This window comes from Thermobia domestica, chromosome 1 (genome assembly GCF_964235325.1).
Source record: "Thermobia domestica chromosome 1, izTheDome1.hap1.1, whole genome shotgun sequence".
NCBI lineage: Eukaryota > Metazoa > Arthropoda > Insecta > Zygentoma > Lepismatidae > Thermobia > Thermobia domestica.
The window spans coordinates 82,227,005-82,245,384 of record NC_137454.1 but is presented as its reverse complement, the minus strand read 5'-3'; the positions used below and the strand labels follow the sequence as shown (position 1 = coordinate 82,245,384).

Here is an 18,380-nt window from a genome sequence, read left to right as displayed (position 1 = left end):
ACTTTAATAGTATATTCAATTTGTATCAATCTTTAGCTTTCACATGGATCACTTAGGAGTAAATAACTGTCTTTACCTGATCGTCTGGTGAAATTCTATGCTCGACGATTCGTGAATTATCCATTTATTAGCTACTGTTCTGAAATTAATATCTGACATAGATTAATTTTAGAGTATTAACATTCATATCCCCTCTTCTTCCAACACAAACACACGTTCTTACACCTAATTGGCTATTATCATTTCCCGATTACATAATTTAATGATTTCTCGCACACCCATTGGCTAGTAACAACTTCCGGGCTGACTTCCGCTAAAATTCAATCATGTCATCCTTCCTAATCAATAAATGAAACCATAATTACAAATAATATATCGAAATTTTAACTTGAACGATTATACTTCATCCAACCAGTAAATATTGTTAAAATTTATGTAAAATGCTCTATAAAACTGAATTTTATAAGAATTATACCATTTATTTGTGCCAAAAGCTATATTTCATATGGAAATATACATGTGTATACTCCTATATACATATGAAAGGAAATTAACACAATAAGTGTTGTTTTTTTATAAGATGATCCATGAGTTCTCATCAGTACACAATTCCATCCCTAATTTCTTCCTAAGTAGTAATATACTATATAATTATCCATAGTTACTTTGTCATAAACAAGGGGGGGTTGAGGGGCACCTTGCCCTATGTCCGTATAAACTTTAATTTATATCCAAGTTTTCTGTCATCTCCAATTAGTATACAGTAACAGTATTTTTCTTGTTTCAGCCTAATTATCTATAAAAACTGAATAATTAAATGTACAGTAATTTTTATTATCGTTTATGCGGGCACAGATTAACAATGCTTACGCCCACTTTATGAATATTATTTAATGATACGGCCTACTGTTAAAAGTGGGTCGTAACATACGTACTCAATAATGTCTTGTAAAATATTTTACAATATCTGCGTTCCTTTTTCTGTTGAATCAAATGCTAATAGAACTCCTTTTAGATATAAATTTTTGTTTTTATTATTCCGTCAACTACTGTCGGTTCCAAATAACAGGTTAAAGGAGCAGTAGAAAATTGTTTTTGAAATTACATGTTTGATTCTGCAAGGATGCGATGACGAAAAATTATGATAAAAGATGTCCACGCTGTTACTCAACGGCACTATGCTTTCGGAAGCTTGAAATCTCCCTGACTAGTAGCAGAAATTTTGAGAATTCTGTAACTTTTCTAGAAATTTCAAATTCCCTGACTCTTCCAGGATATCTCGCTCACCTCGCCACCATGTATTGCAAGTAATACAAATCTCCTCATAAGAAAGAATAACCAAAAGCTTCCTGTAGTTTTTTATTTTTATTTTTAACGCTTATTTTTCTTTTTCTCATTTCATTTTGTTTCATCCTTCCTTAATTGTTTTCATTTCTGGTCTCGAAAGGGGGGGTCCGGACTCCCCTTGGCTACGTGCCTGACTGGGAATTGAAAACGGGCGCGTATGGTAGTCATGTAGCCAAAACAGGGTTCTATTATGACATTATTATACGAGGGCAAGTCAAGAAAGACTTGGACTGATTTTTTTCCCGGCAGTTCTGTTAATGTTGGAGCTTCATAGTTTGGCATACAAGTAGGGTGGGTCTTGCTGTGCATATATATAAAATGTTGTGAAGGAATCATTGCATGTTTGGTAACCACGACTTTTTATTGCAGGTGATGTTCTGCGCCGCCTCTAGAAGTCGCCTGTAGAAGAAATGGAGTCATTACGAGATGAACAATTTGCAGCTATACGGTTCTGCTATCGCCTGGGGAAAAGTGCAACAGAAACTCTAGGAATGTTGAGAGCAGCCTACAAAGATGACGCTCTGCCACGAAGTACCGTGTTCTGGTGGTTCAAAGAGTTTAAAGAGGGCCGAATGACAATCACGAAAGCTGGTGGACCAGGGGTATCAGCGTCAGCTGTTACTGAGGTGAACATTAACACGGCAGCAGTAATTGTTAGAGAAGATCGCCGCATCAGTATCGACGATCTGGCAGCCGCACTACGCATATCTCATGGCAGTGCCTCCAAAATTTTGCATGACCACCTCCACATGAGCCGAGTGTGTGCGCGATGGATTCCGCGACTCCTGACACCAGAGCAGAAGGCCGTTCGAGTGGAGACTTGCAGGTAGCTGTTGCAAAGGTTTGAGGATGGTGGAGACGCCTACCGCACCGTGCGACTTTTTTCTATTCCCTGCCCTAAAATCCAGACTGTGTGGACGCCGCTTCTCCGATAATTCCGAGGTTCTGAAGGCATCGGAGGCGGTTTTGAAGGACCTCTCAAAGAATGGCCTGCGACACGTGTTTGAGGACTGGAAGACTCGAATGAAAAAGTGCATTCAAATGGGCGGGGACTACTTTGAAAAGGACCATGTGCCTGTTGCTGAGTAATAATAAATTGCCTAGAAAAAAAATCAGTCCAAGTCTTTCTTGACTAGCCCTCGTATATAATACTTGCAGTATCCCAATATTTGTATCTAAATATTTATCGTATATACAAATGAATTGTAATTATGTTTATTTATTTGTTCGTTTGGTATACAAATCCACACCGTCGACTTGGCATACTTCAAAGTGATTTAATTGGAAAGAACATAGTCTAGAAGATAAATAGTCTCTATAGAACTTTTTTGTTCTTATCCTAACGGCAGAAAAGGAGGTTCCAAAAGGGAAGAGATGGTATGATAAATATGAAGTATTTCACTAATTTTTCATTTTAGGAAGGTAAAACTCGGCATGTAAATTCATTTCTAAAAACAAGTTGATATACACATGGCTTACAATGAAAAAGAAAAAAAAAAACTGTCAGGCTGACACTCCAAACATTGACTTACGTGCTAAGGGAGGGGAACGGGCTTGAAAAGGGAAGATGTGGTTTGAAATTTATGTAAAAAAATATTCCTCCTTGGAATATAGCACCGTTTCCCAACCGGTGTACCGCGGCACACTGATGCTCCGCGAGAAAATCAAAACAACATTATTAATTCTATAGCAATCAAATCGCAAGACATAGGGAAAAATGTATATTTGTATTACTATACTATTACTGAGAGGCACATTACTATGAACCTCTACTATGAATCTACAATTTTGAGTTTCATACTGTGCTACTTTTCTGTACATTTTTAATGTTGAAAAAAGTAGTTGTCATCTTTTTGTGACCATTATTGCTTCTTTATTGTTGCAGACTATTTCATAACTTGAAATTTTAAAATATCATTCAATCCTTTTGACAATGCAAATATGCTTACAAATTACCTATATTTGTGTTTTAAAAGTAGAAGAGATTTGTTTGTTCGTTCATTATTTAGTGATCTTTCTTCTTAGTGAAAGGTTGGATAGAATTTTCCAAAAAAGAAAGTGTATTAAAAAACCCTGAGTCCTATATCTCATTGCAATTGTTTTCTATTTTTAAATTAGAATGAAAAATAAGCATAGGCTAATGATTTGCACTAGGAGGGGGGGGGACCAGTGATCAAGCATTCTTCTCTGTGAGAAAGAGATTAGTAATCACAGAAAAAAATCACGGTACTTTATATCTACAAATAATAATAATGATATTTATGAGTGTGTCGCGATAATTCAAGTTACAATTACCTGTATTGTACCGCAAGTTGTAAAAGGTTGGGAAACCTGGTATATAGACTCATTTTTAAAAACAAGTTACCATATACATATGACTTATAATCTGAAAAAGAATACTGTGATGGTTATACACTTCTTGGGAGAGTGGGAATAGGGTGAAATGTAAAAATAATTGTAAACGACCGATATTAGTTCGAATCCATAGTTATAGTATTCCTTGAGATGAAAAGTTACACTCCAGATGCCATCTCAGTCCAAGGGGATAGGGGAGTGTAAAAGGGTGTAAAAGGGTGAAAAATGAAATGTCCATATTGACAGTGATAAGTTTAGGTTTAATATATTTTTTTTTAAATTAAGAATTAAATTTCTGGACTGTCGACATCGATGGCTATTTAGCCCGTCACGTATATGAGGGATGACTCCCCTCGGCGAGCCGACTATCCGATAAAAGGGAAGGAAGACAGGATTGGGGAAGGAAGGAAGCGTCCTAGGACCATTATGTTAGGTACAACCCCGGCATTTTCCTGGTGTGATTGACGGAAATCCAGGAAAAACCTCACTCAAGATGGCTGGCCTGAGAAAGTTTTACACTTTTTCGACTGAGTGTCTCCACCTGAGTGTCTCCGATTAACACTTTTGTGTTCATGTGAAACCATAATAAAGAATATGGAACCTTATTTGATAGAAAGAGTTATTGAGCTATCATGAAAAACTGCTTATGTTTTATGTTAATCATCCTTCTTGTATCGCACCCATTACAATTTGGACAAATTACTAATAAATGTTTTACTTGTACCCTTTTCCTTCATGCTTATAAGAAATGAAGATCTAAAAGCCCTTTTTATACGTATATGAACAGCTGGAAACCATAACACGGTATAAGTAACATTTTGGTCAAAATACCGATAAGTTAATAAATGACAACTTATATTGCCACTGTTCCCACCCATTCATATGACAAGGGATGTACCTCTTTGGAATTTGATTAATGCTACATCTAATTTCATCCTTCGGAAAATTGTCATACTTTTTGATACTTCAGAATCTTCATATCCATATTAACTGGTTTCATTCATTTTCAATAAATAATTAAGTCTGGAGACCAGATGGATCAACAAATGATACTGTGGCAACCCAGAGGAATTCTAGGAAGTGAAAGATGCGATTCTTTAGAACTCATTCACGATCAGGTTTGCATTCACCTGAACATTCACGATCTGGTTGCCATTTTCAATCTTCTGATTATGCCAACAATGCTCTATGGCAGAAGGCTCATAGAAGCTTGTGCCCCAAACTGCCTTCCTCCTATCTTGAAACATAGAGACATGTCTGCGATATTGTCCGAAATTCCAGAAACATAGGGACCGAAATTCCAGTTATTTCATGAGTTCAGTAATTATGCTCACAAAACGTATTACTCCCAGTGTTTATGGAACATTTTTAGGTATCCTGTGTTCCATAGGTTATTTTTGGTCAATGAAACAATAAGATAACAATGTGCTAATTCACGCTGCTGAATCTATTGTGATGTGGTTCTACGACATCTCTGGGGCACTGATCACGGGTAGGGCAATGTTCTTTTTCCTAATCTCTCTTCCTCTTACTGTATTATTTCTTTCTTTGCCATATCTATGCCCACTTCCACTCTTCTCCACTTTTTCGGAATCTGATCTTTTGATTTAAAAAAAAAATACTAAATTATGTGTAATAGTAAGTCCCTGTATTCTATGCTGTAAAAGTAACGTTAAACGGAACTTCACGCGGTTGAACGCAGTAGGACTTGGAAAAAGATTTGGCATTCATTAAAGTCGTTCAAGAAATGCTACATTTCTCATGCATTAGGCAGAAAGCAAAAATAATAGTCTATTATCTGGGAAGACAGTCGAAAAAATGATGGTGCCAAAGTTACGATCTAGATGAGGATGTGGAGATAGTATCAACTTACTGCTTCCATTGAGTTAAAAAAAAGGATTGCAAGCGCATCTTAGACTTACTAGAGACATAAAATCAAAGTATGTCATACATTCATGTAAATACGGTAAACTGGGAACACTTGAGATTAATTTTCTCTCCCAAACAAATGCATAATCAGAGTTTGTTTTCTGGTATAGAAGCACATTATTATGTAGTGGCATAACTGTTAAAGCAGTCTCGCAAGCAGGTCAAAGAATACATTTACATTGAGCCGGAGTTAATGCTCAACTCATTGCTGTGCACATTGAAGCAACCTAAAGTATCTTGTTAGTCACACAGTGTGATCGAGCGCAGTTTGATGCCACCGGAACTGAACAGATTCTGGGAGAGGGTCATTGTGGCAATTTTCGATGCATGTGTAAAGTGCGTAAAGTGCGTGAAATGTGTGAAGTTCGTAAGTTTCATGTAGGTTGTGCCATTGTGAATCATATTATACGGAAATATGTGGCACAGAATTCTGAGTCCACCACACCGACGAGATCAATTAGAAATCACTTCTTGTAAAGAGATCCCGCCGTCATTGCGTGTGTATGGCGTTTTCGACTTCCAAAAATCCTCTCATAAGACTTACAATGGCCAGGAAACGCTGCATATCGCAGGCGATAATCAATCGCGTCATTCACAAGAATTTCCGCCTTACGGTTGTTTGCAAGAGCAGTGTACACGCCCTGGAACCATGTCATGTGGCTGAGCGAAAACTGCAAGAGGTTCGATGAACCTCATCTCGCGGATGATCGGTGGAAGTTCGTTGTTACCCTTGATGAGGTGTGGATTTACTTCACGTGCTGTGGTAAAGTTCGTGCCATTCCATATGGACCTGTTGACATCAAGAACAGAAGCACGTTCTTCCTTTAGTGTGCAGAGTTTCCCAAAGGGTTCATTATTATGGGCGATTTCTCGTACCTGGCCAAACTGTGTTTTCGAAAGATAGAGCAAAATGTCAAAATCAATGCTGCGTACTACCAGATGTCATGACTGAAATGTACCAGCATGAAATCCCAGCACTGTATGGATAAGACGTGAATTAGGTTGAACTGTACCAAGACAACGCATCCAGCTACACGGCGAAAAATGTCTAGAATTCTATCACTGTATGGAACACAATCTGGAATTTAGGCAATTCCCTTCTCTGACACCCCTGTCAAGAGTCCAAATGTCAATCAAATGGATTATTGTACTTTCGGACTTCTCTAGCAGTGCCTGCCCCTTCGTCGAGTTTGCGCTGTCTCCGGCCTGTAGAAAACTTGTAAAGAGGAGTGAGATGTAGCACCCATGGTCCAGCTGCATCTCAATCTCCTGCAATGGAAACTCCGATACCGGACAATAGTTAATAGGGGTGATCTACAGATCGAACACAACTGGTGGTTGTAATGAATTACATTTATTTAAGATTCGGAAAAAAAGGGATGGAAACTTTTGTCAGCTGTTAAGCACTAGTTACTAGTGGCGCCGTTTATGGCGACCGGTAGAATTATTTTGTACTTATAGCGCTTTACAGGCGATAGCGTCATAATCATTCTGAAAGCCAAACTGGGAAAAAGTCTACTGGAAACTATACGAATAGTTCATCTAATAAGTCAATTTTTCAAGTTACATATCGAATGTACGTCGCTATAATTCCGATTGATACCAATGGTTTAGTCTGGTATATTAAAATATTAACTAAAGTTGGAAAAGATAAGTGTATTTTTCAAATAGTTCTTTTTTAAGTGAAGTGATTTAAATATTCCGAGATATATGGTTAAAGAAGTCTAAAAAGTTTAATTGATAGTGGCATATATTGGGAAAAGTGAGTTGTAATGTGTTATCAATATATTGGTGAGATATATTATATATTGTATCCAGCTATATTTGATGTCTTTGGTTCGGAATCTTCAAACTGGTGAGTTACAATTAATTATTTATTTTGGTTATTGGGCCATTTGCTTATGATTAATCAATGTAGTCTAAAGCCCTTATGGCAGTGTGTAAGGTCCAAAACCGATATTCAGTTGGTTAATTGTTTCTTGTTCATGATTTTCATGCAGTTGAGATTTTTCATAAATCGTTATTACATAATAATCATTGAGTTTCACTTTTGTACCCTGGAATATACCTATATTTTACGGATAGATGAATGCTAAGATAAGAGCTATCATATTTGCTTATTGTAGAAAATTATTGGGTTCGATCCCACTACTAAGATAATATCGGAATTTTATGCGCTACCTTCCCAATAAAACCTGCCTTTATTAAATTAAATAAAATGGAGCGAGAATTTTATACCCCCTCTCCCAGTGACGATACCGAAGACTAACTAGTTTAGGTAGTAAGTACATTACATAAACTTTCAGAATGATTATATTTCTATGCTGCTTATAAGAGTTAATTTTCTGCAGGTAGAAGCAGGTTGGGTTGGTTTCTGAGGTTTCCATTTAAAAAGCTAATATATTTCATAGTATGAAGTTTGCATTTAGTGATAATAAGGCAAGAAAAATAGGAAGGGATGATTTCTCTATTCGGTTGTAGTTTTTCTGGTGCTGCAGTGTACTTATGTATGTGGTTGATATCATTTATCATTATTTTATATATATATTTTCAGGAAAGTAAAGATAAGTATAGACTGTGAGATTATATACATATATTTAGTTATCATGGCAAATTGGCAATTAAATTTAAACCATTTTGATAATGGCGACGAGGGATTATTTATAAACAGGAATAATGAATTGTTGGACTTGTCATTTTTGCAAGAAAACGCCTCAGGGGTAGAAAATGAAGTTAGACGGATGCCTGCTTCGAGTGGCAGTCCTTTCGTTGTTACAAGCACAACTCAGCGTGCAATGACCTTGGGAGCAGATGGTTTAGATAATCCCTGTAATGTAGGTGCATTTTAGAAGGGAAAATAGCTGATAGCCAGCCGAATGTAGCTTGTGTTAATGAAAGAGAAAAAGATAAGGAATTTAACAATAGTAATAAATATAACCCATTTCTTCCTTTTTGTACTTCTTTTTCCAAATTAACTGTAGATGCCGTAAAATGTAGTTTCCAAAAATGTAAATAGAGTTCCAGTATGTAATGGGAGCAATCATCATAGTTTGTTTATGTTTGGGATTGAAGTATATAATATAACAAAATTAAATTTATTCCCTGTGGAATCAGTATTAATCGCTGCCTTAGGGAAAACTAGCGATTGTTTACGTGAGGAGTTGTTGAGTCTTTTTGCAATTACTCGCGATTGGATAGAAATATGTAGACATTTATTTCGTAAATTTGTGTCCCCATTGGCAAACATTGAATTAGTACATAGTTATGTGGATCGATTGCAATTACCAGAAGAATCAACATCGGATTATATTAATAGTGTAGTTGATAGTTATTCCGTTTGTATGGGAGTAAGAGTTGAGAAGGATATACTAGAATATGTGTGGAAGGGGATCAAACCCGATATCCAACATGAACTATTTCGTTATTCTAAACCTACATCCTTGGATGAATTAAAATCAGAAATAAAACGTTATGAACTATTTCAGAAAAACGTTCAGGTATATAATGCACTTTCTACAGGAAGACGAATAACAGATAAAAAAGTGTTACAGTGTTATTCTTGTGGGGGCAACCATAGGGAAAAAGACTGTTATATGGATAGACTATCACGTAGTAGTTGGCAAAAGGGATCACCATTCCGTCAAAATAGAGATCAACGGTTAAGGTCTAGTGCTCATGTTGATGAAAAAATGGTTCAATCAGAAAGACGGCAAACGAACTTAAACCATATGAGCGTTCGTAAACCTACATTATATAAACTTAATGAGGTTAGTGGTAAAACCAGTGGTGGTTCAGATAGACTTGTAGCGGTTTTTATAAAAGGATATATTTTGGGAAAGGATTATACTGTAGGAATAGACACTTGTGCATCTGTCTCGATAATAAATAGCGCTAAGTTTCAAGAATGGAACTCAAGATTAAAGGTTCCCATTAAGGTGAATGAAGAACTGTTTACGGGAACAGGTGTTAATAGACAAACCATATCATTATCTCAGTATGTAATCCTACCTATTCGTTTTCGAACTAAGGTGTATAGACTCAAGTTCTTTTTGATGGAATATTTAGAACCCACGTTTATAATAGGAATTCAACAGTTAAAGTATATGAGAGCACACATTGACTTAGTGGAAAATAAGTTTGTTTTGACTAGTGAAAAAGTGGTGATACCTATTAGTTATTTCCCAAACGGTGACTTTAATAAGCTGGATGATTCTGCCCTTAAGTTTTTATTCCGTAGTACCCCCTATTACTCTCAGACGTTAGATGGTGGTATGAGTGGTGAACCTGTTACGATGGAAGGAGAGAGTGAGCAGATGAACAGCGTTGCCAACCGCAGTTATTTCCTTTGTCAGAACATGGATAGTAAAACGTCAACATGTCGAATACCAGTTGATCCACTGCTTGCTGAAGGAGATCCCTCTTTACAAAGGTATGTTGAGGATCTTCCTAATAGGTTTCCTAATGTATTTAGGGATAAGATAGGGAGATTAAGGGTTACCAGTATGAAATAAAAGTTAATAATGAAGAGCCTATTAGAATGAAAGCGTACCCTATGGCACGATCCGATCAAAAATAACTAGATTTAATTTTGGATGACTGCTTAAAACAAGGTATAATACAAAAAAGTAATAGTAATTGGTCATTCCCTTGTTTCTTGGTGAAAGGAAAGACAGATGAGAAGCGACTCGTAATTAACTATCAATCCTTGAACAAGAGACTATACCTAAATCCTCAGTTTACACCGCGTATTGAGGATGTGTTAGCTAGTGTATCTGGTGGGAAAATATTTTCTGCCATTGATATAAAGAAAGCATATCTGCATTTACGCTTAACAGAAGGTTCTTATAAGTATACCGCTTTTATGACTCATCGAGGACTATTCGAATTTAAATATTTACCGTTCGGACTTTCTTCTGGAAGTTTTATGTTATCAAAAGTATTAACAGATATTCTGTATTCATTAAAAGATGAGGGTCTAGAATGGTTTTATGATGATGTTTTGTTGTATAGTTCAGATGTAGATAGTCATAAAAAGTTGTTAGATAAAGTTTTAAAGAAATTTGAGGAATATGGAATAACAATTTAATTAAGTAAATCAAAGCTATTTCAGACAAAGATTCCATATTTAGGATATATATTAGAAGATGGTCGTATGTATTTAGATCCTTCTAGAGTAGATATTATCAGGAAGTTACCAGCACCCCACAATAGGCGCGGTTTAATAAGTTTACTGTGTTTTCTACAATATCATGCAAAATTTGTACCTCATTTTCAAGAAATTGTGGAACCTTTGAATAGGATGAGGTGCCCTAAGATGAAATTTAAATGGGGAAAAGAGGAGCAAAGGTCATTAGATCAGATTAAAGAGTTATTTGAAACTCATGTACTATTAAAATTACCTGATATGAACGCGAAGTTTATAGTCAGCTTAGATGCAACACTGAAAAGTCTTGGGGGAACGATTCTGCAATATGGTAAAGATAATGTGTTGAGACCAGTGGGATTCTTTTCTAGACGTTTACGACCTTATGACTTAAATAAACCCATTTGTCTTCTTGAATTGATGACCGCGGTTGAAACCATTGAAAGGTTTAGAACATATTTGCATGCAAAATTTGAATTACGGGTAGACAATCTAGGGTTAATGTATGCCATAAGGAACATTAAACGAATTAAGAAATATGAGAGTTTATTATATCGATTGTTTTCATTCGATTTTGATGTTAAACATGTTCCATCTAACTTGAATATATCTTCAGATTATATTTCAAGGATCCATGATCGGGATATGTTTGAACCTGTGGAGATAGAACAAACCCACGATAATGAGGTAAAGAATTTATTGTTTGTAAATATGTGGAATATGCCTTATGCTTGTTTGTCCATAAAAGAACATCAGAGGAAAGATGTAGAACTGAACAGTATAATTGAGAGGCTAGAGAAGAGAGAAAATGTTGAGAGCTATAAGTTAATAAAAGGTATATTGTGTAAGAAAACGAGAGCAATTAAAAATCCTTGGAAAGTATGCATTCCTAAGAAATTAACGGTACCTATTATGGAATTTTACCATAATACCATTTTACCCGGAAATTACATGGGGGCGCAGAAGACAATTGCGCGTATCTCTAGTAGATATACATGGCCTTCTTTAGTAGAAAATGTTAGGGAATACGTACATTGTTGTAAATTGTGTCAATTAAGCAAGAGTGATAATCAGAAAAAGATAGGTCAATTAGTGTCTACTTTTGATAGAATCATAAATGGAAGATGGTATACGGATATATATGGACCATTAGTTCCGTCTCGTTCGGGCAGGTATTGTCTCATTGTATTAGACTCCTGTTCCAAGCGTGTTTGGTTGGAACCAATAAGACTATTGTCGAGCCAAGCTATAATAAATAAATTGTATAAGATTATGTGTAGATTCGGATTCCCATACGGGGTTAGTCATGATAACGGATCTGTTTATGTATCAGCTAAGTTTAAAGATTTTCTATATAGCCATGGTATAAAAGATATCCGGAATTCACCGTATCATTGTCCATCTAATAATGCCGAGAGATATTTAAGAGTGCTTGGTGATAGTCTTAGGATATATTTTAGCAATAAACAGACGATGTGGGACACGGGTCTACATGAAATTGAATTTGCTATTAATTCAGCTGAACATTCTGAGTTAAAATGTACTCCTATGGAGATGACTTTTAATTATAACGTATGTGACCCTTTAGATATTCGCTGGAAAATAGACGAATTAGATATACGAAGGAGAGACCCAAATATTTGGGCAAATGCTATGAAGAACATGGAATTAGCGTGGTCTGGAAGAAAACGTATGTACGATAAGAACAGAGTGCAGACATCATATTCTATAGGTGATCAAGTATTATTAAAATCTCAGTTTAAGTCTTCATTGGTAGATAAAATAACTCGTAAATTGTGTCCTCGTTGGACGGGGCCATATACGGTCGAGGCTTTCTTAGGTACCAATACCATCCGTTTAAAATCTGTTAATGATCCACCTGATGCTCGTAAAGCCCACGTTTCTCAAACTAAATTGTATAGGGTACCACGTAATTTGGATGTAACTTAAGGTGAATTATACAGATTGTAATTAAAAGGTATACCTTGTAAAATATAACGTATTAAGATATTGTATATTATTAATTCTACAACCGAATTATGTTGGCGTTAAATAGCCAGTTTTAGTAGTCTCTTTCTAGTCAAACGGTTTAGAAATTTTAAAGTGTTACTTATTTTAAAAGAATTGTTATTAGTATTGTTATTGTTATTGTGTAATTGTGTTATGTTTGTGCTAATCGAGATATTTTTAAATTCCAGGCCTGGAAAAATCGGTTGTCATATGTTGTATGGAAAAGTCGTTAGTCAAGTATTGTATGGAAATCGTTAGTATTTTGTCCGGAAACATTTATGAAATTGTTATATGGAATTGGTTAACTAATTGATAAGATGTCTATTATTTTGTTATATGGAGATTGTACCAGTTTATATAATCATTCAAGATCGTATGAAGGTAACCATGATAATTCGGAGTTTTCCATTATTTTGTCAACCTGTGGATTAATGAAGTAAGTGACTTATTTATTATGTTTATATATGATGAATCTTCAATAATGTAAATTTATGAATTTCCAGGAGGTTATGACGTAACGACTTGTTTAATACTAATACTAGGGAATAGTTTTATTTGGTGTAGATGGTGTATGGCAGTAAGAATGAATGTATGAAATGTATTATATGGGGGAATATTTTAGTTTCTTTATTTTATTTTGGAATGGATGGTTCGATGTTTGATGTACTAGTAGTTATAGATGTTATAGATGTTCCTGGAAATATAGAATTTGACAATGGGCAAACTAATCTATCTCCTCGGAAAATCATAAGATTTTAAGGGGGGTGTTAGTTGTTGTAATGAGTTACATTTATTTAAGATTCGGGAAAAAAAGGATGGAAACTTTTGTCAGTTGTTAAGCACTAGTTACTAGTGGCGCCGTTTATGGCGACCGGTAGAATTATTTTGTACTTATAGCGCTTTACAGGCGATAGCGTCATAATCATTCTGAAAGCCAAACTGGGAAAAAGTCTACTGGGAACTATACTACTGGGAATAGTTCATCTAATAAGTCAATTTTTCAAGTTACATATCGAATGTACGTCGCTATAATTCCGATTGATACCAATGGTTTAGTCTGGTATATTAAAATATAACATAAAGTTGGAAAAGATAAGTGTATTTTTCAAATAGTTTTTTTAAGTGAAGAGATTTAAATATTCCGAGATATATGGTTAAAGTAGTCTAAAAAGTTTAATTGATAGTGGCATATATTGGGAAAAGTGAGTTGTTAATGTGTTATCAATATATTGGTGAGATATATTATATATTGTATCCAGCTATATTTGATGTCTATGGTTCGGAATCTTCAAACTGGTGAGTTACAATTAATTATTTATTTTGGTTATTGGACCATTTGCTTATGATTAATCAATGTAGTCTAAAGCCCTTATGGCAGTGTGTAAGGTCCAAAACCGATATTCAGTTGGTTAATTGTTTCTTGTTCATGATTTTCATGCAGTTGAGATTTTTCATAAATCGTTATTACATAATAGTCATTGAGTTTCACTTTTGTATCCTGGAATATACCTATATTTTACGGATAGATGAATGCTAAGATAAGAGCTATCATATTTGCTTATTGTAGAAAATTATTGGGTTCGATCCCACTACTAAGGTAATATCGAAATTTTATGCGCTACCTTCCCAATAAAACCTGCCTTTATTATATTAAATAAAATGGAGGGAGAATTTTATACCCCCTCTCCCAGTGACGATACCGAAGACTAACTAGTTTAGGTAGTAAGTACGTTACATGGTGAAAACACAACATTTCCAAGGAAAGTGGAACATTCAAATTTGGCTGAATAGACACCAAAAACGAGAAGCCAAAGAAAAGCAAAACATTTTTTTTTATTCTGGAAAAAAGGGATGATGTCTTACTAAATGTATGTGAGGAAGATATTTTATTATTATTGTCAGGTTTGCTTACTCTGAGGGAAGAACATAGATTGAAAGTATTTGAGAACAAGATCCTGAGACGAACATTCGGACCCAAGAGGAACGAGAATGGGGAATGACGGAAACTTCATAACGAGGAACTACATAAGTTATATGGTTTACCCAACATTGTTAGGGTCGTCAAGTCTAGGAGGCTTAGGTGGGCGGGTCATGTAGCTAGAATGGAAGAAAGTAGAAACGCTTTCAAAGTCTTGACTGGAAGACCAATCAGAAAACGACCATTAGGAAGACCTAGCCGTAGATGGGAGGACATTATTAAGATGGATCTCGCAGAGATTGGAATACAAAGTAGAAACTGGATGCAGTTAGCTAAGGATGGAAGTCAGTGGACAGCTTTTGTGAACGCGGCATTGAACCTCCGGGTTCCATAGGCCATAGAGTTAGTTAGTTAGTTAGTTATTGTCAGGTTTGACAATATTAATAAATGTAACAACCTCTATAATCTCGTGGATGTTTCTGAATTGTTTTATTGGTGACTGAAAGATCTCTCTATATATCCCCAACTTCGACAAGAAATGACCATTTTCCTTTCTTAAACATCAATGAAAAAATCCATGATATGTGATTTTTACCATAGTTTGCCATCACTGATGTATTTCAGTATAGATCCAGCAGCTTGAAATGAAACTGATGTTTTTCGCTAATCTCAAGAAGAGGTAATGGTTTTATCTGATTATCTTATTAGAACTCAGGAAATTGAATACGTGATAAAAGAAACAAAATAATAATAAACCGATGCAGTTTTGATAAAACTTCGATAACTCGACTCAACTGAACACTCAAATAACTTTAAAGATGATCAATAATATGCTTAGGAAACGGTAGCGACAGAGATCATAACGAATTAAAAATTAAGAATTTTTTGAAAAAAAAAAATATGAAAAAAATCCTTGAGCTGAAATACCAAACTGTTGAACGCTTAGCATATATTTCCAGCCCAATCGAAGAAAAAACGTCTTGAAAAAGTTATGGATAATAGTTGATACTCTAGCGTTTCATTGGATGATGAATAAAATGGATAAATATCATATATTAATTTAAGACATTTTGGACCGAATTTATACGAAACGAGACACGATATTGGCAGTTTTAATAGAAATGTTTTAGAAAAAAAGACCTGTAGCTTAGCAACAAATAAGCAAAGGATCAACTCAACGGGACGTTAAACTCAAAATCAACTCAACTCAACATCCAGGCCCTTTATGTCATATGGTTACACCAAAAATAAATAAATTATAAAAATCAACATTTCAAACAAGCTACACAGTTTATACACAAGAACTTTATTTACTAGTTTGAAACTGTACTGGCTATTATAAAAATACATTATTTTATACTGTACTTCTAACTGAAGGCTTTTTTACAGACTGAGAAAGCAGAGAAGCCAAGAAACGAAATTTTGCATGGAATGTGGAACGCAATGAAGAGTCTGGACTTCTTTGTTTTGAATCGCCCATACTTCAACCGCTGACCGCAATAGCAAATTTTATAGGTAAACTTAATAAGAAAAAAACAATGAGAAAAAAAGCACTTACCTTAGCGATAACATTTTGGCACCACCACGTAATTAAATATAGACGACACATAAATATTAAGGGCCAAAGTAAAAGTGAGGCTGTAACTCTAGGATCGAGGTGTACATGAGAACTGTTTAAAATATTACCCCAAAGGGTATTCAGTTTGGACACAATCACCAGGAAAGCACAGAGAGTCCCGAGAAGAATTGGTACTCCAAATAACAAAGAGAACTCCTCAACAATGTCGCATAGTAATTCGTGATTATGAAACAACGAAAGAAGCTGTTGTTTGGAAAGAAATGGTGGTTTAACACTCCAGCATTGCACTAAGTTCACTTTACAAAAAGATCGGAAGAGTGTAATATGTACAGAATGCTGTTGAAGATGGCGGTTTAAGGCTTCAAAACATCGGGAAAGCTTCGGTAACAATAGAAACATGTATACATCGATCAGAACAACACTAAATCTCATTAAAAAGTAAGGCAAATGACTGATCGGATTTGTGCCTCGAAAATAACTTCTTGAGGTAAAAATGCCATTCACATTGGTCACAATAAAAGCAATAATATAACTCCCAAAAAAGAAATGATACAATTGAAATTTCCTCTTCTTAACATCATATTTTCTTTCGATTCGTTTTAGTTTTGCAAGAATGTCGTTGCTTGCGCTGAAATTTTTAATAGAATAACCATAGTTCAGCAAACCAGATGTGATAATTATGGAGATGTCGAGGTAGAAGGCGAAATGATGAGCTGTGAAGTCTACCGGTGCTGTGAGCTCGTAGAAAAGTTGAGAAATAGCACAAACGCTAATCAGAAAAAATATCAACCAAATTATGATTTTTTGTAGTTTGAAACACCTCTGCATAATGTTTATGGTTCTTGGTTATTCTTAGTGCGTCCCTAGTTTGTAACTTCGGTTTACTAAATCAAACATTGAGTAAGAATTCTTCTCCAAAAGGACAATTCGAGCTTTTTTTTTTTTTGTGAATCTAATATATCTATTGACTTTATTATCTCTATTTGTTATCTCTCTCATTTGTAGGCAATTCATATGAACAATTAATATAGTTTGTAAGCTGATCTGTTGATAACAAAAATCAATTTGAACTCTATTATATTGAAACATTTGTGTTGCTGCTGAAATACTGCGATTCGTTAAAGAAAAACATGATACTACCATGTAATTTATTCGTGACAATGGTGGTGGGGAGTAATTGTTGTATCATATTTTCCGAGAAAAATGCCAGACAAAGGGTGTTAGCATAAAGTATCTACGTTTACAGAGCTAGACGCTGTTCCATTTCACGTCACGTAACAATGACGTGACGTTAATACTACTCTCTTTCTTTCTTATTTGTCATTGAAGATTTCGACATTGGCAGCTCCACCTAGAGCGATACGAAATAAAGTCGACTTATAATTATATAAAACACCAATTTATTCAACCACTCCATATTATTTTTAATATTTTTTGCCTTCTTAATAAGCCTTATTTTCGTATCTCTTTCAACGTATTACGTTTATTGAGCACGAAGTCTTCTTATTGTACAGCTATATGCAAAAGAAATGTCGCCTATCATGCAAATAACTTTTCTCTTTCCTTTATATGTTCAAAATTTCTGAAGGTTTCAACGGGAGAATTTATTACTGACAAAACGGGAGAATACGTTAGTGTCAGTGGTGTTGTTCAATATTAGAAGCAAATGGACTAACGTATTTCCACTGTCAACACTGTAAAATGGAACAGTGAAATTGAACTATTATTCTACGCTGAAAATTGAAACTTCACTCTCAGGAACAAGATTATAGTGGGTTCAAACATACATACGTATAAAACACCTTATCTGGTCCTTTTCTTACATGACATTATTGGTTAGTTGATTTTGTGTTTAATGTCTCTTTCAACACCGAGCTAGTATGTGGCATGGACCTATAGCCTAATATGGGATCCAAACCACACGAACTTCCACTGGGAATTGTAAAGGGCGCGTATGGTAGTCATATTGCCAGAGCCGTAGCTAAGGAGGGGGCCAGCGGGGCGCCCGCCCAGGGTGCTGATACCAAGGGAGCGCCGAACGAGCGAGGAGAAAGAAAAAGTTGCGTTAGACATGAATAAAAGATGAATCACCCCCAGAA

General features: G+C 35.4%; 1 protein-coding gene across 1 annotated transcript in view; it reads right to left on the bottom strand.

Moving 5' to 3' along the window:
• LOC145666231 (putative gustatory receptor 28a) overlaps positions 1-17,405 on the bottom strand; it is a 62,258-nt gene extending 44,853 nt beyond the window's left edge. The window contains exon 1 of the mRNA XM_081733298.1: positions 16,261-17,405. Coding sequence (XP_081589424.1) covers positions 16,261-17,109 — 849 coding nt within the window. The 5' untranslated portion in view covers positions 17,110-17,405. The remainder of the gene's footprint in view (positions 1-16,260) is intronic.
• Between the last annotated feature and the right edge of the window lie 975 nt (positions 17,406-18,380).